The sequence below is a fragment of the Amblyomma mixtum genome, chromosome 8 (genome assembly GCF_055824585.1).
Source record: "Amblyomma mixtum isolate Tamu chromosome 8, ASM5582458v1, whole genome shotgun sequence".
NCBI classification, from domain to species: domain Eukaryota; kingdom Metazoa; phylum Arthropoda; class Arachnida; order Ixodida; family Ixodidae; genus Amblyomma; species Amblyomma mixtum.
The window spans coordinates 142,523,465-142,551,028 of NC_143019.1; the positions used below are offsets into that span (position 1 = coordinate 142,523,465).

Here is a 27,564-nt window from a genome sequence, read left to right on the forward strand (position 1 = left end):
TACTACGTATTTAAGGCAGAAAGCTGGGCTAGTTTATGTTTGAATTGAAAGACAACACTAGCGCCTGTGTTGTCTTTCTCTACCCTGTCGTCCTTGTTTTTTTAGCGCTACCACTATGTCCTCTCAATACTACGTATTACTCCACCGATGACATAGCGGCAAGACTCCACGGAGCTGGCTGAAAGGCACTCCACGCGTTGGTCGACCCCGCTCACCGTACGGAGAGAATTTAAAAAAAAAAAGGCGGGAGCCGGACGATAATCTGATTTAATTAGAGAAATTGGCCACAAAGGGCAATAAATCGAAGTTTCTAAGAATGCTCGGAACGTGTAGGTTGAGTTCCCGCGGCAAAAAGACGAGTTCAGATTCCTCTTCACTGCACCTTTCAAGCGCTATCTTCTAAAAAAACGCGTTCCCACAGGCTAGAGCTTCTGTGAAAGCCTTTGTGGCCTGCACCGTGTGCCTCCAAGTGGCGAGAGGATGGGAGCGGGGAGGGACCACTGAGAAAAACCAAGACGGACGTGCAGGTGCAAAGCAGATCTGAACTCGAGCTCTGCTCGTTTGCGCAGTTTGTTTTTCTTCCACCCACGGGGACTCACTGTGTGCGAGGAACAGCCAGCGCGGCCGCCGTAAACAGACTCGCCCTTCGCGAACCGGCGCGTACATCTGCCGCAGCTGCCGCCGACATCAGCAACCCACGCCGCGCTAAAGCGGCTCAGGCCGTTCGGAAGGCCGCAAAAAAAGAGAAGCCATACAGCCACTGAATGCGGAAAAAAAAAAAGATGGCGGGGAAATAAATGCAAACTCAGTCTTGTTTTTTTTTTTATTCTTCTGCATGGTTTCCTGAACCTTGATCTCGGAAAAAAGAAGAACACATCAACTCCTGTCAAGAGCAACTTTCAGTCCTTGCCTCGTTCTCCGTTTCGGCTTTCTCGTTCTTCTGCACATCGGTGGCAGAAAAGCTCAGCAGTAAACGGATATTCCGGAGCACGCGGCATTCGTCTTTCGCCGTGCGCGCTTTGAGCGCGCATGGACAATAAACTCATCCGTCTGTAATATTTGGATTCCTCGAAGTCTCCTTCACACGCAATAATATGATGTTAGCGTTCATCTAAGCTCCTGGTACAGTCGAGGTTACAACGAACTGCACATACGGGGTGTCTACATTTGTCCTGCACCACCTCACCGCTGTCCTTCAACACATCTGCTATTAACTGATCCTCACCAGAGGCATTCTCCTTTTTCATTGCTCCTACGGCTTACTTTACTTCCTCTTTCGTTACTGGCGGCATGCTCCATTGCTGAACTCTGCTATCGCTCTCATTAATGTTCTGATTACATTGACTACTCTATAGATTTGTGCAGAATATTTAGGCTACATTAACAATCCTATCCATATTGCTAACGACATAATCATCTTTTTCTTTTAATGCATACATTAAATTTTTCCCTATGCCTAGTTTCCTCCTTAGCGCTTTTAGGCTGACTCCTTTCTTTAGAGCATGCTTGATTCTCTCCATATAAACATCCTTATGACGACTAATTTGCGCTTCTTGATTAATTTTGTTGGCTCTTCCAATTATACTTGATATAACTTATATTTTATACAGGATTATATGCTTTCGTGCTTTGGCGTTTCTTAACGAGATCTTTCGTCTCCGGGGATAGCTTGCAGGTATCCTGACGAACCATTCTACCGCCTACGTATATAGCGCATTCGGTAATGATAGCTATGATAATATAGTTGATTGCTAACCTGCTCTAATCCACCAACCCTTGTCTTCCGTTGCACGCTGGAACGTGAGCGATGTGCATACTGTAAGTGCGCAAAAAACCCGCGAATAAGTCGCTCACGCCCAGCACATAAGGAATGGCGCATCGGGCGGGGCAAGGAGAATCAGCTGGTTCTGGTGGCCGTGATCTGAGCCGCACTCGTCGAGCTCTCAGCGCATTTTGACGCATACATCAGAAGCGTGATCATCCGGATTCAGGCAGATTTTATCGGCACGTCGGACGAGGGAATCAACGACAGAACACTTGTGGCGTGTCGGATGAACATAACCGAAATGAAGATATCGGTTTTTGTGAGAGTTCTTTCTGAAGACTTTCAATGAAAGGAGCTCGCAACATCGCTCAACCTGGGCATCCAAAAGCGAAATAGGTCTAGCAGACTTCTCGAGAGTGAACTGAATGGTTTCGTGTATGCTGCTGAACTTTTTCATGAGAGCCACCAGGGCGTTATTCTTGACTACGCAGAAGCAATCGATGATATGTCGTATGTCAGCTGATATGTCGGCTTCGTTTCAGGCAGAACCCGAACGAAGCCAATGCGCGATCTTCTAATGCTAAGACGGGTTTCCCGACAAGCAAAGGAACCGGAGGCCAGTAGATGTCTTTCGGACGGAGTGGACGTGGTGTTGCGTCCAAGGCCTCGACCAAAAAACCTCCCGATTACCAAGACCGTCAGTTACCTTCGGAATCATTCTTTGGTTTGGTTAACCGCGGACAAGGAAGGGGGTTTGGCGGTATTCCCCAAGGATTGTTTTAATCAAAAAGCGGGCGATGCGGTTCGCTCGGTTTTCAATGAGCGCGGTACAGCCTACCTTGTAAAAGCCAAAACGAAGGCTAAAAAATTGTGCAAGAACCTCAATACAGAAGCCCTGTGTTCCTCGATAGATAAATGCAAAAAACTGAGTCTGAGCGTGTTTTTTACTGCAAAAACTCACAAATTAGGTATGCCTTTACGTGGAATTATTTCGGAGAATGGCGCGTGGCAAAAGTGTCTGGGGATGTTTTTACAAAAGACCTTAGCTCTCTTAACCGTTGACGACCCTTATCAGTTGAGAAAATCGGACGATGTAATTGACTTTTTGAAGAATAACACGGACAAACGGTTGCGTGCCTTCTCAATTGACGTCAAAGACTTGTATTATTCTATCCCACATGACGAACTGCTAAAGTGCATTAATGAAGTAATTGACAGGTACGGAGCTGTTGCTTTTCAGAACTTCAATAAAACTTGGGTTGGGCCTAGTTGGTACATGATGTTGCGAAGGTGTAGGTTGCGCAACCACGGGACAAACCACGAAGAAACCAACACAGAGACATACACAAGCGCTAGCGCTTGTGTGCGTCTGTGTCTTTCTTCGTGGTTTGTCCCGTGGTTGCGGAACCTACACTTTCACAACAGCTTTTCAGAATGCTTCCGGCATCTCCGTACAAAACTTCTTGGCCCTCTTACAAACATACCTTGAGTCATCTTACGCTGAATAGGATGGCCGTGTTTTTATTCAAAAGAAAGGGCTATGCATAGGAACGCGCAGTGCTCCATTGCTCAGCGATTTCTACTTAGCCATGCTTGACAGGACGCTTGAAAATCGTCTCATTAGCTCAAACACTGCAAAAGTTTTTCGTTTTGTAGATGACTACCTGATTCTGATTAAATATGATTCGGTGAATTTTGATGAAGAAGTTAATGCCATTCTTTCAGTTTTTTCTGAATTTTTCGCGCCTCTTGAAGTGACACATGAAGTACCTGTTGATGACTGCATTAAATTTCTTGACTTTACTCTGTACGTCAATGTTGCACATATGTGCTGGTCTTTTGTACCTAGGAGCAAAAAACCGTTGCTTCCGTACAGCTCCTCTCATTCGAAGCTCGTAAAAAGGGGCATTGTAGCGCCTTGCTTCAGTAACGCCATGAAGAAATCTTTCACCCACAGGACTGCCAATAGTTTTTATTATCAGGTTCAGAGGCTCGTTGCAGGATACTCCCTCAACGCCTTAGCAGGAGTAGCGGAGGGGATGTTGAAAAAGTTGAAACTTGGGGCCGCAGTCGACCACAGTACCAGAAGAAAACATGTGTCTGTCATACCGTACATTCATGTTTTCTCGCATGATTTGAAAAGAATAGGTAAGAGAGCCGGAGTAGATATTGTGTTTTCAGCTCCTGTGAAATTCAGAAGCTTCTGCGCGCGTGTAAATGGCCCCAAAAAGTCAATTGAAGCTGAACCCATCTGCACAAAAAAGCATGAGGTTACATTTGTGAAGTGCGTAGAAAATCTGGTTTATTCGATCCCTTTGAGTTGTGGTGGTTCCTATGTTGGCCAAACTAGTCGTTGTTTAAACGACAGGCTGAGGGAGCACAAAAACGATGTCAAGAATGCTGCCCGCCACATTGGTGTTCACTGTCGTGATTGTTCTTGCCAGCCTTTATATGACAAAAGCAGGATTGTTGATAAACACAAAAATCAGCTGACTAGAGAAGTTATCGAAGCGTATGAGATCTTGAAGTTGGGTCAGAGGTGTGTAAGCACCCCTTCAGTCGCTATCTTGCAGAAAGAACATGAATTTTGGCACACGTGTTAGCCTTGTGTTATCAAATACGTGCCTGGTCGGAGGGATATCTGTCACGGTTCTTTGTATTTTTCTGTTCTTCAGTGTCGCTGGCCCCTTTGTAACCACGGCTTACTGAATAAACATTCTGTTGTTAGTCAGCGCTGTGTATCGTCCCTTCTTTTCCTCTGGCCTTGTGCCGTTGCGCTGTTTCACAAGAAAACTGACGAAGGCGGCGGTCCGATTTGTGAGGCAGTGGAGGGTGTTAAGGATCTTTGGCTCCGGACAGGGCACCAATGGAAATAAACTGAACCTGGCAATGTCTAACGCTAGAGCACTATCCTGTGAGGCTTACCTAGCATTGCTATTGGAGGAATTAGCGGGTATTAAATGGGATTCCTTGGGCTTAGTGAGGTTAGGAGGACAAATGACTCCTATAGAGCAGTAAGGGGCGGGCACATGCTGTGCTGTCGTAGATTGGCAGACAGACGATAATTTGGCGTGGAATTCTTCTTCAATCAGGATATAAACTTTTAGATTATTAAAAAGAGAGTGCCAGCTCTCGCAATTAGGCTTATTAAAAGGCGCGAGCTGAAGGTGGCGCAGACCTACGCGCCTACATGGAGCCATGATGACCAAATCGTTGAATCTCTATGCAGACGTGGAATCGGCAATGATAAAATGAAAATCACAGTACACTGTACTGATGGGCGTCTTCAATGTCAAGGTAGGCAAGGAGCAGCCCGGAGACCAAGCGCTAGGCAACTACGGAATAGGCTCTAGGAGTAGAGGGGGGGGGGGGGGGTATTACGAGAGTTCGCAGAAAGAAATAATTTACGGATAATGAATACCTTTAACCGGAAATGAAAGAACAGGAAGCGGACGTGGAAGAGCCCCATTGATGAGACCAAAAATGAACTATGCGTTCAGCCTGCGTGCGTTCAGCCTGGTACCGTGCAGGACGTCATGATTGTCGGAAAGGTGCGTTGTAGCAACCACACAATGATGGAATATCGAATTAGCTAAGAGCTGAAGATAGAACGGAAGAAAGTAGTGAAGCAGAAGCCCACTAACGAGTTAGAGGTAAGAGGGAGAGTACAGGAATTGAGGATATCACTCCACAACAGACATTAGGCTCTGAGGAAGACGATCGTAATGTTCAAACAACGAACGATAATCTCATGGCCATCATTAACGTGTGCGCAGTGTAATTAGGCGGTAGGATGGTTCGACAGGATACCGGCAAGCTATCTCAGGAGAGAAAAAATCTGATTAACAAGCGCCAAAGCAGAAAAGCGCCTAACACTACGCAGAGAATACAACTGGCAGCGCTATCGAAGTTAAAAAATAAGCGCAAGGTAACCGACATAAGGAAGTTTAACATGGAGAGAATCGAGCATGCTCTAAAGAGCGGAGGTAGCCTAAAAGCAGTGAGGAGAAAACTAGACATAGGCAAAAACCAGATGCAATCACTACGAGGCGAAGAAGGAAATGTCATTAGCAATATGGATAAGATGGTTAAAGAAGCCGAAGAGTTCTACACAAATCTATACAGTAGCCAGAGTAATGAGAACCTCAATGAGAGAGCCAGTAGCGCAGAGCAACTCGACGTCTCGCTAGTGCCAAAAGATGAAAGAATGCCTTAGTAGCAATGCAAAGGGGGGAAAGCAGGTGGTTGGTATCAGGTAACAGCAGATCTCTTGAAGGAAGGACGGGAGGTTGTGCTAGCAAAATTAGCCATCCTGTATAAGCAATGTCATGACATCGAGCGTACCAGAAGCTTGGAAGAACACTCGCACTATCCTAATATATAAGAAAGGAAACGTCGCGGACTTGAAAAATTACAGACCGAAAAACCTTCTGTCCGTCGGCTACAAGGTATTTGCTAAGGTAATCGCAAATAGAATGAGGACCGCTGTAGACTTCAATGAGACACATGATCAGGCCGGCTTTCGTAAAGGATACTTGACAATAGACCATATTCACGCTATCAATCAAGTGATAGAGAAATTCGCAGAATATATCCAACCCCTTTATATAGCTACTAATATTTCGAGAAAGCATTTGACTCGATGGAAACCTCAGCAGGCATGCAGTAATATAGAAGAGTCGTATGTCAAAATTACAGAGAGAGAGAGAGAGAGAGAGAGAGAGAGAGAGAGAAGATTTCTATAAAAACTGCACACCTACCATAGTCCTTCATAAAATGGCGAATTAAATACCAATAAGGAAGGGTGTCCGGCAGGGAGACAGGATCTCGCCAATGCTATTCATCACCTGTTCACAGGAGGTATTCCGGGTTCTGAAATGGGAACAGTTGGGGATAAGAGTTAATGGAGAATACATAAGTTATACGCGATTTCCTGATCACATTGAGGTCCTATGTTACGGAGGAGATGATCTGCAAAGCATTATCAATGAGTAGGATAGGGAGAGCAGAACGTTAGGTCTTGAAATTCTGGGGGCACTTTTTTCTAAAGTGCGTAGAGGCGAAAGCGTTTTCCGCACCACTCTAACTGCCTCTGTGGCACTGGTGACGTCACCGCTAACTGACGTCACACATAATTAATTACTAATTACTAAGTGATGACAAAGTGCTAATTAATGGCTAATTCTTTCACTTCCACTTCCTTTACAAACGGATGACGGGTGTCCACCGAGATATATGAAGTGACGTAGGCAACTTGGATTTTTCAAGCCGCCCACCCCATTGGCCACAAACGTTCCGTCGCGTCCGCTCTGTACAACCGTGCAGCTCGCCTTTGCTCCAGTCCCGGTCTGCGCTGTTCCGAGCAGAAAAAATTCCTCGTCGACCTCGAGAAGAATGGCTGTCCTCGACAACTGCTGCACAACGAACAGCGTCGCTCTCTGCAACCTGCCGAACCCCGACTCATCGGACAACAGAAGCGCGCGAGCGTTCCTTACGCCCGGGGGACAAAGGAGGCTCTGGCACGGATATTTGCAAAATACGACGTGCGCATTTCGCATGTGCCTTGCAGCAGGCTGAAACAGCAGCTCTGTCACGTAAAAGACCGTCAGGAGTGCCCACGTTTCCCCGGAGCGGTGTACAAAATCCCCTTGAAAAACTGCGACGCGTCATACATTGGCGAATCAGGCGATTTCAAAAGAAGATTAAGAGAACACAAGAACGACGTCAACAAATGTCGCACCTCATCGAACCCGCTGGCAGAGCATTCTCAAGAAATGAACCACACCATTGACTGGGAGAACGCCACAATATTAGATACCATGAAACCCTTATCGTCACGACTGCTTTTCGAATCTTTTTTATATACAGACTACGGATCATGTCATTAACAGGACTAAGGGCAATCTTCCGGATAACTACGCCCACTCACTGCGCTGTCAAGTGCGCATATAAGAAGCGGCCCATTCCGTCCATCTTTCATTGTGAACAAGGGACCCGTAGGGGTCCCGAAACGTCATGTTTTAAAAACCATCTTTGGCGAGTGTATGTTTTATTTTGCCACCACGATATGTCAGGCAGTTACTGCGTAATTTCCTGTCCTCAAATACAATTTTCGTTTTCTTCCTTACAGCCCCTCTTCCTGTTTCTTCATTCACTTCCACTTCCTCCCTTCGTGTACGGTGCGGTTCGGATGTCCACCGAGATGACAGAGAATTACTGGGCCATTTCCTTGCCTCAAAAAGCGTTGCGTTAAAAGGTATTTCCAACCGCCAAGGCATCACGCCGAACGGGTGGTGGCGTTCCGCGGACTCCCTGGCAGTGCTACAACACTCTGCCGCGTTCATCTTCTAAAGGTGAAGCTTAATACTAATTAATTAGGAGTTAATTAGCATTAAGTCATTAATCAGTAACTGCTCTTATTAATTATCGGGGCTTAACGTCCCAAAGTGACACAGTCTATGAGGGACGCCGCAGTGCAGGGCTCCGGAAATTTCGACCACCTGATGTTCTTTAACGTGCACTGAAATCGCACAGTACACGGGCCTCTTGAGTTTCGCCTCCATCGAAATTCAGAAATGGGGACAGTAAGCCCCCATAAACCACAAACCATAAGAGGAAGAAATGGGCTTTGGCTGGGCATGTGATTCGAAGGCAAGATAACCGCTGGTTCTGAAGGGTAACGGATGGGATTGCAAGGAAAGGAAAGGGTAGGAGAGGGCAGTAGAAAGTTAGTGCGGTGGGTGGGATCAAGATGTTTTGCGGGGATACGGTGCTGCAAGGTATATTGCAGAGATATGGGAGCGGCCTTTGCCCTGTAGTGGGGGTAATCAGGTTGATTGTGATGATGATAATGTGTCTTTGCAGTTCCTCTAATAAGGTTTTTATGTGCCAGAATCAAAGTTGCAGGTGTACGTCGTAGTGGGAAATCTCGGCAAGTGGAGAAGTTGACCGCGAAAGTATGTTGCTGAAGATTTATTATTATGTGCGGCTGCATGTACTCATGGTATGCGTCGAACAGCAATTACGAAGGAGGAGAAGCAGGTGCAGCTGCCTTCAAACTTTGATTCTAATTCTGACACATCATCAACACGCTGTGTAATTAAATTTCCCCTAGCAGATTTTTTTGCTGCTGTCGATGTTTTAAATACTTCCGATAACATTTTGAACAACTTCTTTTTGAGGTGGAGAGAGAGAACTGTAAGGAATGTGATTTGTCTACCAAATGGAAATGCTCAAAGCCCCCGGGGTTGAGTCTCAAAATATTATGGTTTTCATTTCATTTCATTTCATTTATTTTTCCCTTAAAGGCCCGAGGGCATTACATAAGGGGGGAGCAAACTCAAGATTTTTACGAACAAGACAAGAACACTACAAAGAAAGAAAAAAAAAACATTGAAAAGGAATAGAAATGTACAACAGGTAAGGGGCGTCGAAAAGGTTATACAATATGTATAACCTTTCTTGTATTTCTTGTTGCAATTAGCTGCGCCATGACATGTGAATTGTATTTTATGTTAAGTTTGCTCGTCTCGGCTGTTTTGTAATTGAAAGCAATGCTCGATTACTAATAGAGAACTGCATTGCTTTTGAGTTCTTTTATTCTCTTTCCTAACGCTTTTCTCCGAAGTGTAATAGCATGTGTGCATGGCTTACTTACGAACTCAATCCGTGCGTGCCGCATGGGGGAGCGAGAAGAGAAGTGCGTAGATTAGTAAGCAAGAGTGTTTCCCTTCACATACAGAGAACATTCCGAAGCTTTCATTAATTGATCACTTAAAAACCAAAGCTTCCGGGCAGTGAGGAGAGGAGCAACAGGCCTATCGTTCTTCACTTCCCGCTTGACCGAAGGAAGCATCTAGGAAGCATTTCCCGGCACACGCCGAAACGAGAACGGCAGGCGTGTTTTCCAGGAGAGCAGACATGCCCAACCACCCATTATTGCGACTACGAAGCCGAGCCTCCTAACGAGAGGTCATTACGTCTGACGGGGCAGAAAAGAGCTAAGAAACGAATCGCAAAAGAAAGCATACTCGAGCAAAACGGGAACCCATTCTTCTGTCGCATTCCGAGTGCGCTGTCGAGGGCGCTGCCAAGTGCCAATTACATGCAATCAGAGCGAGGTGGGTCGAACGGGCGAACAAATGAATCTCGCCAAAAGAAGCGAGAGAAGGCATCGAAACCACGAGGCTAAAGACAGGAGACCGTTACTGCACGCGCGTGATCATGCTCCCTAATAAGTGCGTCGGCGCTATTCGCAGCGTTGCGCTTTATACGCAAGGTTCAACATCTCTCGAGCTCGTCTCGTAATCATAATCTTTCGTCCTGTTTTGCCGCAGTGTCGACTGCCCCTTTCTCTGTACTCAGTTATCAGGAATTATTTGGTGAGCAAGGCAGGCAGTCCTTTCTAAAAACACGGTGCGGTCTGCCATGTACCAGAGCAGTTTTAAAAACTTTGCGCTTAAGGTTTCTCGCGGTTGCGAAATAAGTCCGCATTGTATTGAACGTTTTGATTTCATTTTTATTTCGCTTATTATCTGTAGGACCAGACAGGAATGACAGATGCTGTTCTCAACATTAGTTGTTTCTGTGTTGCATGCAGCCACTCCTAGAAAGAGATGGGGGAATCTATAAATAAACACAAATTGAGCTTACAGTTGCGGTAGTGAGGATGTTTCTGCGGGTGGTTTTGCAAAGGCTACATTTGCCACTCACGAGTGCTTCTCTCTTCTTGGAGGCGTAGCGCGAGGCAGCGTGAGTGGGGCTGTCCTAAGGGGTGCACTGCAGGCTCCATGGTCACGCATGGCTGCACGGACGCTCGGTGGTCACAACCACTACGTGTAGACCAGGAGCCGTCGCCTTGAATAACGATGACGGAAGTAAGTCGCAAGCTGCGCTTTCGAGTGATCAAGTTTGTGCAGTCAGGCCTGTACTGACGGCAGCTGAGCAGTTTTAAACGATTAAAACGTAATAAAGGCTCACAAAGAAGGCAGGCCAGGGTCAACCAGGTTGGATTCGGCGAAGCAAAGCAGGGAGCACATTTTTTTTGCTCATAGCATCGCTATAAAAATGCCCACAACGAACCTCCATCGTAAACTTAGTGGCCTTAGTTCACTCCTTCGTTCAAGCGTTATTTCAAATCCTACCAAACAAAAGATAGCGTTTTCACTAATGCGAAAGGTGATTGTGATTTTTTATTCGAGAACGCAGGCAGTGATTTTCGCCCTTTTCTGCGCAATTATTTTTATGTAACTTCTTCCTTTGATAGCCCGCTGTAATACAGAGCCTTGGAGGCTTGATCCTTGCTGAGGTAGAAAGGTCTCTAGCCGCCATTTGCAAATCTCACTTGTGCTCATAATCGCGGAAAGGGCTGATCCTCAACCTTACGCAGATGCTCCTGTGTCCGCACGCATCCGCGATAAAGTGGCCACTGCCTCGCTGCATACACTCGCCGATATAGAAGAAGTATGCGAAAAGGTTGGCTATAACGGCCAGGGTGGCCTCTGTTTGAGGAGCTTCCGATAACGAGAAGGCCTGTGGTGGGGGTGGTAGCAAACATTTTACTCAGCAAAGAACTTTGCGGCTCCCTAATTGGAGGGGCCCTTAGTGCAGCGCTCCTACTGCATTATTTCTCTGCTGCGGCCGCTGTACCTTTCGTCCTGTAGGCTTGAGGTGGGCGGAGCACCCTGCATGCTGTGGCAAGCCTATATAGAGTAATACAATGTGGAGTGTTCCCCGCATCCACATAGCGAGCAAGTCTTTAGGTATAATGGGGGGTACATGTTCTGCAAGAGGCTGAGGTATTGTTATGTGTCCGCCTGTACCATACTCCAAGTTACGGCTTCTTAGCGCGTCTTCATCTTGAGTGTTGAGGGGTAGACTTGCCGATTTAGCCTCTGGTGGGTAAAAATCTCCCTGCACTAATGTGGGACTGGATCCGGGTCTACTGAGTATCCTGTACGCACCACATTTCGTAACCTCGGCCTAAAGTAAAGGGTAATTTGAAACCTTACAATCTTACAACGCATTTTCCCGAGGACCTTCACATCCTGCACGATGCCGGGGTGAGAGTATAGTATGAAGTCTATTTCATTTTTAGTCTCACCATTGGGGCTCTTCCACAGCCGCTTCCTGTTTTGTCGCTTACGGAGGAAGGTATTCATTATCCTTAGACAGTTTTCTCTGCGAACTCTACTAATAAGTCCCTCCTACGGTTCGTAGAACCGATGCCATAGTCGCCTACTGCCTGGTCTCCAGCCTGGTTCTTCCATTCCTTGGCATTTAAGCCGCCCATCATACAGTGTACTGTGTTTTCACTTTGCTCGATCATTGGCAATTCCACGAGTTAATAGAAGTTTTCTACGAACTCGTCATTATAGCTAGATGTAGGCGTGTAGGCCTGTACCACCTTCAGTTTGCACCTTTTATTTAACATAACTAGGATAGCGGCCACGATCTCGTTAATACTATAGAATTCCTCTATGTTGCCAGCCAAATCATGATTGATCAGGAATCCCATAGCTAGTTCTCGTCTGTCCACTAATCCACGATAGCATAGCCCGTGCCCATCCTTTATCACTGTGCATACCTCTACAAAATCACTGGTGATCACTCAGTCTCACTCACAAAAGTTTCGTGAACATACGGGCTCACCCGACTATGAACTCAAACTTATTTATGCTCAAAACTCACATGGAGCCATCCGAAGTGATCTGAGGCTAACCACCCATAGTGACTCACTTCTCACTCAGGATCGCGAATCACCGGGGCTCACATATTTTTAATCACGATTCACCTAGACTCATTCATTTTGTGCTTATGACTTCTCTGCGCTCATTCATTCGGACTCGCACATTTCAACTCATGACTGACCCAGGCTCCCTTGGCTCAGGACTCCTATAAACTTGCACATTCCTATAAACTCCTATAAACTTGCAAATAATTTTTACTCCAGTGGTCCAAGTCACGCGGCTAGAGTGCAGCAAGCTCCTATTCTGCGGCTAGCCTGCAGCCAAGCGTGGCTCAGAAGCCCAGAAGTCTGTAGCTGCCGTTCGCCGCATGTAAAGGACTAAGGCCGCTGCATGCGTTCTGCAACCGATTAAATAACAGCAAAGGAAGAACAAAAGTAATCTCGATGCAGCAAAGCACAGCTAATATCCAACGAGGTCATGCGCTGCCAGTAATCAACTTTTCGCGCCTTTTCGCAATGTTGTAGAGTGCAGCAGCCCCAAAAGTTACACACTACAATGCAATGGAATTGCTCTACATTATCATTTAGACCCAAAGCGTATTCAGCATTGCGAGTGCAAAGGAAACTCTCGTTTATGAAAGTTACAGACTCGTGCCCGATCGGTATTATGGATTCACTTGGGATCATGGGATTGTTCAACCTCACATTATGGACTTAGTTGATTTGATAGGCCCACACTCTACCGGACTGAACAGGACTCAGGATACCATCTGAGTATGAACCCACTCTCACCATGACTCAGATCATGATCTGGACGTGAGCTCGTACTCACGGCTAAAATCTTCATCTGAATGTGAACCCAGACTCAAGACTCAGATCGCGAAGTGGACGTGAGTCCAGACTCACTCACTACTCAGCTCATCATCTGATATGAGCCCGAATTCGCTCACAACTCAGGTCACGATCTCAATGTGAGATCGCACTTACTACTTAGATCATGATTTGAAATGAGCCTGAGTGAACCCGAGTAAGTCAATTCATGAGCGAGTTCGCCGACCTATACACTGTATACGCTTCATATGCCCGCCTCAAAAAGGTCACGAAACGTTCAGGGGTTGACGTCGTCTTTTCAGCGCCAAACAAGCTTTCCGCCCTATGCCCGAAGGTGAACAAACCTCTGATCTCGCGTGGGTGTGGGCAGACCGTTCGGAACAACTCGTCCCCTGCAAAACCGGCGTCGTCTACTCTCTGCCCGTATCCTGCGGGCCGTATTGGCCAAACAGGCAGGTGCCTCAACATTAGGCTTCAAGAACACAGGAACAATGTAGACAGTATTGCTATTTCCGGGCACCTTGCCAAGCACTGCAAAAAGTGCAAACGTAAGGATGATGATCCGGACGAAACCTGTTACCCAGATTTCAATCGCTGCACAGTTCTTGCTAGAGGACGGGATAGGATATCCAGGGAAATCGCAGAAGCGTTCGAAATCCACAACGCAAAGGAACAATGTGTGAGTACACCCTACCTGTGGTTGTCGCAAAAAGAATTGGATTTTCTTAGAGGCAGGGTAAACGTCTAATCCTTTTCTTAAATGCCCCTCTCTGTCATTTTTGTTAATCACCTTGTGCCGCGATTTTAGTCTCGTTTTCAACGCTGTTTTTTGCCTTTTGGCTATGTGTATATCTGTTTTCATCGCTTTCACTTTCCGTGCCGGCCTCTTACACCGTGGTTTTATCGCTTTTTGTCTTTTTTTCGGCCTTTCACTTTTTTATCGTTTTTACCCTTGGACGTGACTACACTGTTTCGGTGATTGTGCAGGAGCGCCTTGGACACACCCCCCTCTTTGTACTTTATATATGTGTCCTGCATCGAAATAAAATTTCAGTTGTTAGTCAGCGCCCGTGTCTGTGTTTTGCTCCTTCGTGTTTCGTCCCGTTCCTTGCGGTCTTTTATTTCATCTGATGTTATTGTAACTCCGTTTTGTATAAATTCCGTGTTCCTTTCATGTATTTGCCTGTACCGCGTTCTTGTACCGATATTATGGTTTTTTTCCTTCTGCATATTCCTTTTCTCGATTTGCCCTCCTCACAAAATGCTCTTCGGAGCCTGGGAGGCACAAATAAATAAATAAATAAATAAATAAATAAATAAATAAATAAATAAATAAATAAATAAATAAATGCACCTTCTTCACTGCATTTGACCGAGCGCCTTTTGCCTAAAAACAACAGTGAAGTGGTCGACCTCTACAAGCGAAATAACGTTGGCTTGTACTGCTCAGTGATTATCAAAAACAAACAACTGCCCGGGGCGGTACCCATGGAGTAACGCGACGACAGTCAGAGACAGCTCCGCGCAACGCACCGCTGCTGTCATTCATGACGACAGAGGGTTCGCACCACTCAGCGTATACTCCGTTTCATACATTGCAGGCAACACTGCTGAGGTTGCTGAAGTAGTGCGTCCGCAAAACTATATTACTCCGCCATGTACAGTTCGTTCTTTTCGAAACTCCGGCTACTGTTTGGACGAATACAAAGAGCGGTATAAAACAATATGGTAGCGTTGAAAATCATGGTCGAAGCTGTCAGGTTCCTAGTGTGCGGGCTCTCTGGCCATAATTTTCACGGAGTGGGAACGACTTTTTGGGCGCGGATTGAGTAAGAGCGGTTCGTCCTACCAAGCGGCATCATACCGCCACGTGCAATTTTTCTTTTCGAAGTCTCGACGAGTCGCATTACGATAATGTGGCACGAGGTGGAGAGAAGTCAAGGAGGTACCACTCACGGCACTCAAGATTTCACACAATGAAATATGCTTGTGTTTGCTTTGGTTGTGTGGCGAACTACTTTTAGCGCGCGGACTCAGCCTACGCGGACTGTCGCGCTAGCTTTGGTAGCCTTGCCTGCCATGTGTGAAACGGAGTATAGTGTGTTTCCATGGTGCCTTGCCATAGGGCCTCCACTGGTTTCTCTATGAAATGCTGGGCACCTGGCTCTTTTCCTGACGCATACTATACCTACAGCTAAGTCTGAGACCCAGTGACTTTGCGGCTACGTGGGCTACACAACGATGGGTAGAGAGCGTGGCCACGCGCCCGGCGCTGGTGACGTGACCCAAGTCATGTGACCCGGGGTTGACGGTGGCGCACTCCCTTTTGCGATCTATAAGACAGCTTATATACTCTCTTTTTTACTCCCATATACCAATATTCGTGTTAGACTACGCCTTGTAGCTCGCCGGGGAGGGCTCCATATAACAGCTTTAGAGCTTTCAGCTTTCTTGTTTTTTAATTCCACTCCTTTCGCTGTAACATTAGCCCGGTTGCGTGGCCCTATGATTTGTCAATGGGCCTGTGTTAACCGTAGTTTACGTTAAAACGCTTTATTCTTCCGCATCCTCTGATTCCTTTACGGCCTGTTCGCCATGTGCATATTTTATTTATTCTGCGCGTTGCCTATCGTGTACACTTTCGGATACATCATTCGTTTGCAGGCCACATTTCCTTTTTATTGATTAGATTCTGTCTTAGTCTTGTCGAATATGCACTATCTATACTCCGCTCAAATAACATGCTTTGGGCGCTCGACGTAAATAAACAAGTTCAATAACAAATTGTTTTATAATTCCCAATTTAAACCGTACACCTGCCTTGTTGCAATTATGATCCAATATTCCTCAGAAACATCAAACGTCCGTATCGTCACAGCGGCCCCGCCCTGTAAGAAATGCGGGCTATATTTGTGCCTTTAAGGGGGCCGCCTGCAGGAGTTGTGCGTGATTGCATGCAGTACCACTAAGGCCATTCGGTACTCTTGTGCAGCGGTCCTGCCGCCGCTAACGGGTAACATCATCGGTTTGTCTAAATCCATTGGTGCCCACCTGTACAGACCATCTAGCGTTACCTGCAGCGTGATACCTGGGAAATACGATGACAAATCGAGCCGCCGGCACTTGCGCTGTGACCCGTCTAGAGCGCTGTTTTGTGTAACCCTGTCCCCTTGCAAGACCATCATGAGACCTCTGCTTTTGATGCTAGATACATCTTTAGTGAATAGCGGTGTAACCTTACTTAAAGCTATGAATCTCGTCTATAACGGGCTACGCAGTACACGTTTTGATGTGTCATCATGCTAACTTAGCATAACCAACAACAATAAAAAAAACTGCGCCAGCATTCGGGGCACACAGGAGGTGGGGAGCGGCTGCGCTTCACTGGATACAGACGGGTAATTGGTCAAATATTTAGGGGAATCCCCCAAGGTGGAGTAGATTTGTAATAAGGGGAGTGAGTACTCACTGGCGTCCACCCGAGCGCAGCCATGCGGCTACAAAGGAAAACTATACAGCTTTCACTCAAACTCCGTAGTTAAGGAAAAATTCGTCCAGGTCTGGGGTTCGAACCCGGGACCACCGCTTGTAGCCGTATGGCTGCGCTCAGGTGGACGTCAATGAGTAATTACTCCCTTATTACAGACGGGTAATTACTGTCTAGTTGAAAAACAGGAAAGGCAGCGAGGACGAGGTGACGTCCAATTTTGTTCGCTTTGTCTCGTCTGTCATTCATGACATCTCCACCATGTTTTTGCTCATATCGCTTCTGGTCGCAACCATGGTTCACACCTTTGCCCCTGTCAGGTTTTTTGTTGTCTTGCATTAGCGCAAAACGGAATGAGACGAGGGCTGAGCAGGAGACGGCGAATGTAGCGTAACTTCTAATATTTGTTCGAAGCCACTAGCTAAATCTACATCGTTACGGTTATGTCCTGGAGAGACGTTAAGGACATTGTCAGGACAGCGGCTAAGCAGCTCGGTTTGAGAACTCCGATTTTCAGTCAGTCATCGCAGACCGCAAGGGAAATATCGATAATATACATCAGCCTAGGGAAAAAGTTGATTTGTTTCTACGGGGAGGGTAACAAGACGAGACCATTCGAACTGTTTCTTTTCTTCTTTGGCGGTGTTGTTTTCGCAGTTTCTCGAGTTACCACGCTCAAATATCGCCCTGGCCACGCCTAGCACTGCGAGGCGATCGATAAATTCCTCGACCAACTTGTCTTCATAAACGACTCGGACGACGCAGTCTGAGGTGAAGAGCATTTTGGGAGAACAATGCTTTGTGGATACCGGGAGAAGGAAAGCGTTGCAGCGCGCGGCAGAAAGTAAGGTTCACGGATGAGATAAAGAAGTCTGAGGGGATAAGCTGGCCGCAGCTGGCATAGGATAGTGTTGATATGGGAGAGGCCTTTGTCCTGCAGTGGGCCCAGTCAGACTGCTGCTGAATCTGATGATTAAAAACTGACAATTATTGGGAGCACGCTCCTTCACTCGTTCTGATGAAGGACACTCGTAGAGACACATTCAAATCTCGCAGACTGCGAAGCTATGCGCAAAAGATGCAGTTCCACATGCAATAGAAGGCAGTAGGTTTTCATTTCCATAAGGGGTGCAAAAGTATGGGATGCACATATTAGTCAGTCGCTGTTTGCCCTATCTTTTCTCTCCACGTCCACAAAAAAACTACAAGTCAAAGAAGAACAAACGAAGGAACCACAAAAGGGTGCAAGAAGAGGGCTAGTGTGAAATAAAGTCGTTTAAGCACTCCAGGTAGTTCGACCAGCAGCCGCTGTTCTTTGAAGCTCGACCTCATGCGCACTGCACCGAGTGATCGCAAGACACGTTTCGTTCAAAAAATGGCGCCATTGCGTCACCCGTACCAGAAGGGAGATTGGCGCTGAGGACAAAGTGGAAGCCCATCACGTGGCCTTCGACGAAACGTGACGTTTCAATGACGTCATTGATCCGCCTGCTCCGCATTGTGCCGCTCTCGGGCTTCCCGGATGCCCTCCGTCATCTTCCGCTTCTCTCTTCGCCTCTCGCTGATCCACCTCGTTCGGCGCGTTGCGAGAGCGATGGAAGGGGGGGAAGAGGAGAACGAGAGAGAAGAAAAAAAAAGAGCGGCCACGGAGAGGAAACGGAGCGCCCGCGAGCAGCAGCCGCGGAGCGTCGGCCAATGGGAAGCCCGCGCTCGGCGACTTCCCCTCTAAGCCTCGTTCAATCCATCGCTCGGTGGGAGGCGAACCAGAACGGCTCCTCGGAGGCAGGCCCGGCCATCGGCTGAGACTTGATTTCGGAAATCCGTGTCCGGCCACCGGATTCCTCCATTGACGACGACCTCGCCGATATCGTGGACAGAGGGTTTCGTGGCCCGCTGCCGCGCCGCATACATCGCCGCGCAGGAATTCGGCAGCCCGCCAGCAGGTGTGAGTGGCAACGGGGGATGCTGCGAGCGCTGCACCGCTGTCCTTCGCCTTAGGAGCAGGTTCGCCCCGAGGAGGAGGAAGGGAGAGCGGTACTTTTCCTTCTCCCATCTGCCCTCCGTACCGATCTCACAAAACGGTGAAGAACGAGGGAGACACCCGACGCAGTGGAGGCTGGGCTGGCTCGTGTTGTTGTTTTTTCGCATGTGATGCTTTCTCCGCGCGTCCTGCTTGAAAGGGAGGAATCCGGAGGCGACCAGCTGGAAGTTCCTGTGCACTAATCGGCTGAGTCCCGAAGCTGTGTGCTCAGTCCCGGCAGCATCTGATTTCTGTCCAGCCTTTGTTCACGCAACATATCGCAGCTCGTTAGCCACTACTGCGCTACGCAGGGTTCCCGGCCGTCACATCTACACTCCGTCGGGAAGGACTTCGACGTGGCGTGTAGATATGCAGCTGGCTCCTTGACCCGTTGCTCCACTGGCCGAAGTTGCGTGAAACTGCGGCAAATTCGCTGCCGTATTTCTATCAACATATCGATCACCCGATCGAGGTGCCTTATCTCACAGCTTCCAATCACTGCTGACTCACAAAAACTGGCTGTCAGCTGCATTGAGCACAAGCTGTTTTCCCAGCTTCTGGTGGGAAGAAAAAGGAGCCAGTACATTTTTCATCTCCCGGAACAGACAGTAAACAAGTTGTTTACAAGTAACAAAAAGTTTTTCACGAGTAGTTTGCAGGACCATTGGCGCCGGGAATGAATCTGCGGCTTGCGGCGTTCTTCCTGCACCCATACTGTTACAGGCGTTGAGAAACAGGCGCTGAGACGCACTCGCAAACTTAGCAGGCCCGGCAGTTTCGCCCCATCAGAAGCAGCGGTACTCCTTTGCGCTCATCTCATCCGCAACGGCTGATCTGCAGAAGAGGGCTGGATATTATGTCGTCCGGAATGTCTCCGCGATTTGCGGCGAACTCCTCAGACCCAACCAAGGGCTTCTGACGCCGTCTCTCCGTGATTATAGTGCGTGCCTCTGAGGCACCCTCGCATATTTCCTCTCCTTGGAACACGTGAGGCCATCGGTTTCGAAGGTCCTCGTGGCATTGCCATCTCTTGTTTACTGAGGGGTTCGCACACGTGCAAAGTGCCGACATGATTGGGATGCGGACATTGATCAGCAACCTTGGCATGATGGGCAAAGTCACCAAAGGTGAGCGCCAGTTCTCTCAACCACTCTTATAAATTGCATGCATTAAACACACAGACATAATAATACATTACTGCTATGAGAAAAAAAAGGTTACATATATTCAGGCCTGCTGGAGCTTGATAGAAAGAAGCAGCGCGAATAGACAAAGGCAAACACAAGACAACAGGACTGGCGCTGAACTACCAACATTTTATTGAAAGCATGGAGCTACTTTTATAAGCAAACCACAACCCACGTGACATCGCGAGGCGGAGAGTAGCATAACAAACATTATCGAAAAAAACATCATCCATCAATTGCTCTAAAAGCACGCTAAACCTTTATCTGCAAGAATTTGAAAGCGTCGCACAGCCAAACGTAACCGGAGCCAATGGACAGAAGGGTGCTAGAAAACGATGAAGGAAATAAAGAAAAAGAAACGAGAAAACTAAGACAGCAGCAAGAGCAATGTCAGGACAATCGCAGCAAAAGCGGTCAAAAGTAAAATTTTACAGCATTAAAAGCAAAGCAAAACAAACAAAGGAAGTAGAAAACTTGACAAGATTACCGTCAATGATTCTACCATTACAGATAAAAAGGAGATAGCTGATGCTTTTAATACTTATTGCCAAAGCGTTTTCACTAAATCTAACACTCCGTTAAACGATCATTGTCTGAACAGTCTCGAAAGAAGTGGCACTATTAGCAGAGAAGGAATAGTAGAACTACTCCTGCGGCTAGACCCCAAGAAATCCCCCGGCCCCGATAATATTCCCACTACCTTTCTTAAAATGTACGCTGAAATACTAGCCAAGTTTTTGATAATAATATTTAATAAGTCTCTTGAGTCGGGTACAGTACCAGATGAATGGAAAATTTCTCGCGTGGTTCCGGTTTTTAAAAGCGGCAGCCGACTACAAGTTGGTAATTACCGCCCTATTTCATTGATTTCCACCTCCTGCAAAGTGCTAGAACACGTACTCACCAAATACCTCAATAATTATTTAGACCACACGGGAATAATGACAAAAGCGCAACATGGCTTCCGTCGAGGATTCTCAACTACAACACAGCTAGTGGTCACTGTAGATGAACTTGCTAAAGTGCTTGATTGCGGTGGCCAGGTCGACATGATTTTTTTAGATTATTCTAAAGCTTTCGATAGAGTACCTCATCATAAACTAGTAATAAAAATGAAATTATTAGGCATTCCGGATCAAATAATAAATTGGGTCACATCATACTTATCAAAGAGAAAGCAGTTTGTCGACATCGATGGAGTCACCTCTCGATTCTTAGAGGTTTACTCAGGTGTGCCTCAGGGATCGGTTCTGGGTCCAATACTATTCAATATCTATGTAAACGATCTCCCAGAAGCTCTCGATCCCTCTGTGTCTGTAAAGCTGTTTGCGGATGATTGTATTATATTTAAGTCTATCAAATCTGTGTCTGACCAGCTTACTTTGAATGCAAATCTACAATATTTAGCTAAATGGTGTAATGAATGGGAAATGGTTATTAACTTTGACAAAACAGTTTCTCATTGCATCTGTAAAAAGACCACGCAACATAATTTTTTATACAACATTAATAACATTGCAATCAGAGCTGTAAAAGAATATAAGTATCTAGGTGTCACAATAACGTCACGGCTCAAATGGACGAAACACATCGAAAATATATGCTCCTCCACCCGCAAAAAGCTAGGATTTCTGAAGCTTCGGATGAGCGGTTGCCCTAGTGCCCTAAGACTGAAAGCATATAAATCTATTGTAAGGCCCAGTCTCGAATATGCCTGCATTGTATGGGACCCCTACACGGTAGATGACATCCAAAAACTAGAAAGAATGCAACGTCTTGCGGCACGATTCATTTACAACCGTTACAGGCGCCTAGACTCTCCTTCCGCCATGTTGGAACTTGCAGACTTAGAACCACTGGCAGATAGAAGGAAGAAAGCCCGTCTCAACTTCCTTCATTCGTTATACTTTTCTCGACTTGGTATCCGACCTGAAAATTACATCGTTAATGATTCCACACGAGCCTCGCGCCATAAGCATGCCCTTAGCCTGAAACCTATTTTTGCACGCACAGATGCCTACAAGTTTTCTTTTTTTCCGAGAACAGTTTCTCAATGGAATGCTCTACCGAAGAACTCTCCGTTGTTTTGTAATCATTCTTGATTTTCACTGCTGGTTTAGTAGCTGTGCTGTAACCGCGTTCTCAATTGTACTTTTGCGTTGCTTGTTTTGTTGTATTTATATCGTTCGTTACTATCGCACCTGTTTTGCTTTTCCCTCCTGTATGTGTTTCCCTCTCCTGCTTGGACATAAGCATGTCCGCAGTATTCAATAAATAAATAAATAAATAAATAAAAGCCGAGTCAAACCTGTGGACGCCATATCAACGGACAAGGGACAGATCCAACCAAAACAAACCTAAAACAACCATTAATGCAAAAACAGTGTCGATACATTGAAGCAAAAGCAGTCACATTTTAAAACCGTTCTAAGAAACCTAGTTCCTTGTCAGTCAGTAAAACTGAAGGAGTGCTGACAAACTGGCTTTAGCAATCAGCAGTGCCTTAGCGATGACCCTTTCGACTTCGGTCCGAGCCCGTGCTTTGATTATACTTTTTGCAAACACTTCTTATTAATAGCTCCGAACGTCTTGCAGTGCTCATCCAGACTGCCGCCAGCTTTGTTACGTACAAGCCGTCGGTGCTCAAGCAATCTCTCATTGAGGAACACCTGCCCCTTTGGCCGATGTACACACGGCAACACTTGAGCGGAAATTCATAGATCACACAAGTGGCACATTCGGTGAAAGGGTCGATGTGATTTACAAGGCACTGGTTTTACCTTGGCTTTGTCAACAGGATACAAACACTAGCGAGTTTCCAAGGGGCTGAGAAAACAACATTTGCATTACTACGCTTCGCAACCTTCTTTAAATTTTGGGATAACTTATAGATGTACGGTGTTACGGCTAGGGGCCGCCTATTGGTTTGTTCTTGTTTGTTGCCGACTTTCCCTTTGACCTTCTGTGGCTCCGAGACACTGCGCATAAGGTCTGCAGGGCAGGTCGTTGAACCTGTTTTTCCACACTGCTGTGCATTGTGTGCAGACAACTTTTTGTTAGCGCTGCTGGGACAGCAGATGAAACACAGCCGCGCTTGATCCGTTTCGAGTGCTCGCTATCAAAGGGAATCAGGCCTTTCTTGGAATGAGGATAGTGCATCCAACACAGGTGATGCGATTGAAAAGTCATTAACAAATCAAGAAACGGCACAGAATTGCCTGTCGGCGGCTCCCAAGTGAAGGTTAGCCTTCCGGATTTAGATTGAAAAGAGCAACAACCTCAGGAATAACCCTGTCAACGGAGTCAGGAGAGAAGCTTTTAAGGACAGTTAGTAAATCGTCCACCTTCATCCAGCCATCAGTAGGTGGAAGACTATCGCATATACGTTGGTCCATAGCAACCCGGAAGATGTCACACAGAACTGGGGCTATTGTGACCCTATGCAAATGCATAAGGTCATCAATGCATAGGGTCATCATAGGGTAAAACAAAAAGCCGCTGATGGTTTTGGCGGCAGTGCCTCGCAGGCAGAAAAACCATACACGGTAATTGTCATAAATATGAAGCAGCGGACGGCGAGTACAGGAAACGAAAAAAGAGTAAAAGGATGTTAAAATTATACAATGTCCATGAAGAGAAACTTCCAATGCATAATCCAACAGAGACCAGAGCATGTTTGCCAGCAAACTGACCGTGTTGCAGGCAACCGTGCACCACTCCGACTTTCCTGGTATAAAGGGATTGAGCATGGACAAACACAAGCAGTACAAGTAACCAAAAAATACAAAATATGCATTTACAAATAGACATGCCTTAGCAGTCTTTTTAACTTGTATTTCTTTTTTATGTGAAAGGTTCTGGGAGGTAATTTATTCATGTAAGCTGGGACATAAGGAGGGCGTGTTCGAGTACGCTATCCTGTGGAGCAACGAGGTCTCCAAAAGCGGTTTTTGCGCTTTTAAGCAAATTCAGGAAACGCAGCCGCCAGCGGGGGCCGCGTCGGCCGCGTCACGGTGCGCTCCTGCCGTATTGAGTGTGTGGTGCGTGGTGGCGGTGCGCGTGCATCGTATTTAGTGAGCGTGCTTCCCCCCGCGATGCTTGGACATTATGGACCCTTTGAACATTCTTTGCTGTGAATGATTTTGTGTGAACGGAGATAGCATTCGCCGTCGTGTAGTTTTCATAGCTTGTTTGCACCGAGCGACACTAGTCGCTGTATTGTTGTTTTTGTCTTTGTGAGGGACTGTGGTCCCTTTGTATGAATTATGGGTCCAATAAACTTCTCCTCAATAGAGCTAAGAAATTGCTGGACCAAAAGTGTTTTAAATTAACCGCGTGTATCAAAAGACCATCGAAATAACCCAATAATATCCGTGACTCGAGAAGACTTACGTGAAAAGCCTTGTTTCTTTTCCATTAGCGCGCAAAGCAGTGATGAATACCACAGCGCGTGTTCTTTGTTAACAAGTTTGGCTATGTTGGGAGTCAGAGAGATGCCACCGTTCTTATTAGTGACTACGTCCTAGTGCTTCTGTCGCCTCTGAGCAGATATTTTGGCACTGCTTGAACTAAGAGCCCTGTTACACACAGGATGATGACTACTATGAAGTTTCGAAGCTTGTTTGCTCAGGGTGGCCTATCGCCGTTTCCTGGGATCTGTTCTCTATACCAACTCTCGTCCACAAGATTCTGTCGTGAAACCCCACGTGCGGCTACATCCAAATAAATATAGTAAAGTGTGCGTGTTCTTTAGTGTACGGAAATCCGAGCCCAACGATAATTCGTTGTCACGTATGTAATCTGTATCGGCTGGAATCTGAATACACAAGGTATGTAATCGCTACAGCACTTCGGAACCTTGCCTTGATAAACGCTTCGCGCATCAGCTGCCCTCTCTTAATCGCGGATCTTCAGTCGCCAAGTTGTCCTTCAGATTAAGTATAACACACGCAATTTCTTTACAAACACCAGGCGATCGCCTCCATTTCACGATTTGCATCATTTTCTCTCTTTTCTCCCATAGAAAGGGTGAATGCAGAAGTAAACATCACATGAAGCCATACAAGTGCAACAGAAGGGCTGAAGCTCAACTCTCCTGTACGCAAAGAACGAAAAAGAAGCGTCTCTTATTGTTTCCTCTTCGTGGCGCATTAAGCGTGCTTTAGTAACTATGAACAAGGCGGCGTTAGCCAAAGGACAATGTGAAGTGCACATCGGCGTACGCAGGTGCACAAGAAGATGCAAGAGGCATGCTTCAGTGTTATTCACTGCCATTGTAAGATCGGGGTTTATTGAAGGCACTGGGACCCCAGGAGCAGGGCGGCAACAGTTCGTGGTGAGCCAAGGCGAGCACACAGCACGCGCAGCGATGGCAAAGCTGCCGCTAAACAGAATGTTCTCCGTCGTCTTTACAATTGCCACCGGCAAGAAAAGGAGACAACCTGGCGACTTAAGGCGCAGGCAGGATGGCTGGGTCGTAGAATGGCTTGAGACGCTGGACGTGAACATTCTCGCGTCCACGGCGACGCCGATCAGAAGATGGGTTGAGAGGTTCTACAGTGTAATTAACTGGAGATGTGGGCTCCATGGCCAAGGTACTTGGCAAGAAATTTTGACGGCAGGCCCGGAGTATTTGTCGGAATCCACAGCCACACAAGGGAGCCGTTGGGGAAGTGTCGCGTTGTTTGATTGAGGTCCTGGCGGGATTTCTCTCTGCATTGCGTGTCAGTCGTGAGAGCACGGGCGATGCGGCGACAGTGTTCGGCGTGCAGGGCGGCTTCAGAAAGAGGTGTATACTCGGAAACGACGGGTTGGTACGGCAGAATGGTGTCGATGGTGGCAGAAGGGGGGCGGCCGTAAAGGAGAAAGAAAGGAGAGGAGCCAGTAGTGTACTGCGTTGCGGTATTGGACTCATAGGTTACATACGCAATGACAAGATCCCAGTTAGACTGGTTTGAAGAGACATACATAGACAACATGTCACCGAGAATACGGTTAAAGTGCTCGGTGAGATCGTTCGTTTTCGGATGATATGCGGAGGTTGTGCGACATTGCACTTGGTGAGCAGTGCTTTGACAACATCGGACAAGAAGACGCGGCCTCTGTCGCTCAGAAATTAGCGAGAAGCGCCGTGACGAAGGATTAATCGGTTTAAGACAAACGAGGCAACTTCTGAGGCTGTGGCAGCCGGAAGGGCAGCGGTTTCGGCATACCTTCTCAGATGCTCAACTGCGACGATAGCCCAACGGTTGCCGGCTGAAGTGTACGGAAGGGGACCGTATAAATCATTACCGACGCGGTCAAATGATCGTGGCGGGGAAGGTAGCGGCTGAACCTATTATGCCCCATAACGATAAGGAGGTGGCTTGCGACGTTGACAAGTAAGGCACGACCACCCGTATTTGAGGATGAACGGGTACATGCCACGCCAATAATGTCGTAGTCGAATGCGATGGTAGATATTGAACACTCCGACATGACCACACTCCGGGTCAGCGTGAAAATGGGCGCAAACGTCCGAGCGGAGGTGACGGGGAATAAATAGCACCCACTTGCTGCCATCTGAGCTGTAGTTGCGGCGGTAAAGGAGGTTGTCACGAATTGAGAAATGGGAAGGATGGCGGCGAAGAGCAAGCGAAAGCGAAGCAGCTGTAGGTTTGGTGAGAAATTCAATCAAAGAAGAGATCCACGGGTCGGCACGCTGCGCCGAAGGCATGGCGCTGATGTGAAGCATCTGTGAGGAGGCGTCGAAGGTGGAAAGGCTGGAAATATTGGCTGGAAGTGGGCAGCGGGATAGAGCATCGGCGTCTTGATGTTTGAGACCAGTACAATACACGATGCGGATATCGTATTCCTGTAGGCGAAGGGCCCACCTCGCGAGGCGACCGGATGCGTCTTTGAGAGAGGAAAGTCAGTACAGCTCATGGTGGTCGGTCACCAATTCAAACGGGCGGTCGTAGAGGTACGGACGGAAATTGGTAAGGGCCAAAACTATCGCCAGAGACTCTTCTTCAGTCACCGAGTAGTTAGATTCAGCCTTTGTGATCGTTCGGCTGGCATAGGCAACCTCGTATTCGACGAAGCCAGATTTGCGTTGGGCGAGTACGGCGCCGAGGCATACTCCACTGGCGTCAGTATGGACCTAGGTAGGTGCGGTCGGGTCGAAATGGCGCAGTATCGGTGGGGCAGTGAGGATACGGCGCAAGGAATCGAAGCCGTCGTCACGCACTTGGGGCCACTGCGAAGATCGTAACTGCCGGACAGAAGTTGTGTCAAATGTGCAGGAATTGAGGCAAAGTGCGTATAAACTTACGGAAGTAGGAGAACAGACCTAGGAAGTTGCGCAGTTTTTTGATAGAAGTAGGTAGAGAAAACGCAGCCATAGCACGAAGTTTAGCCGGGTCCGGACGGGCACCGTCCTTCGAAACAACGTGGCCTAAAATGGTAGGTTGGCGGGCTGGAAAATGACACTTCTTTAAGTTGAGCTCGAGGCCGGCGTCAGAGAGGCAGGTCAAAACGTGCTTTAGGCGGGAGAGGTGAGTCAAAGCCAGGCGAAAACACTACGATGACGTCGTGGTAGCACAGGCA

At 47.2% G+C, this 27,564-nt stretch overlaps 1 protein-coding gene across 2 annotated transcripts in view; it reads left to right on the plus strand.

Annotated features, from left to right (window-relative positions):
- Window positions 1-27,564, plus strand: part of LOC149334672 (calsenilin-like) — a 461,575-nt gene that overhangs the window by 257,848 nt on the left and 176,163 nt on the right. The window contains exon 1 of one of the 2 annotated variants that reach the window (XM_089555283.1): window positions 18,487-19,917. The exons of the other annotated variant lie outside the window; for it this stretch is intronic. Within the exon in view, the coding sequence (XP_089411409.1) occupies window positions 19,860-19,917 (58 nt within the window). The 5' untranslated portion in view covers window positions 18,487-19,859. Of the gene's footprint in view, window positions 1-18,486; window positions 19,918-27,564 lie in introns of those variants that run through there. 2 annotated transcript variants of the gene reach the window in all.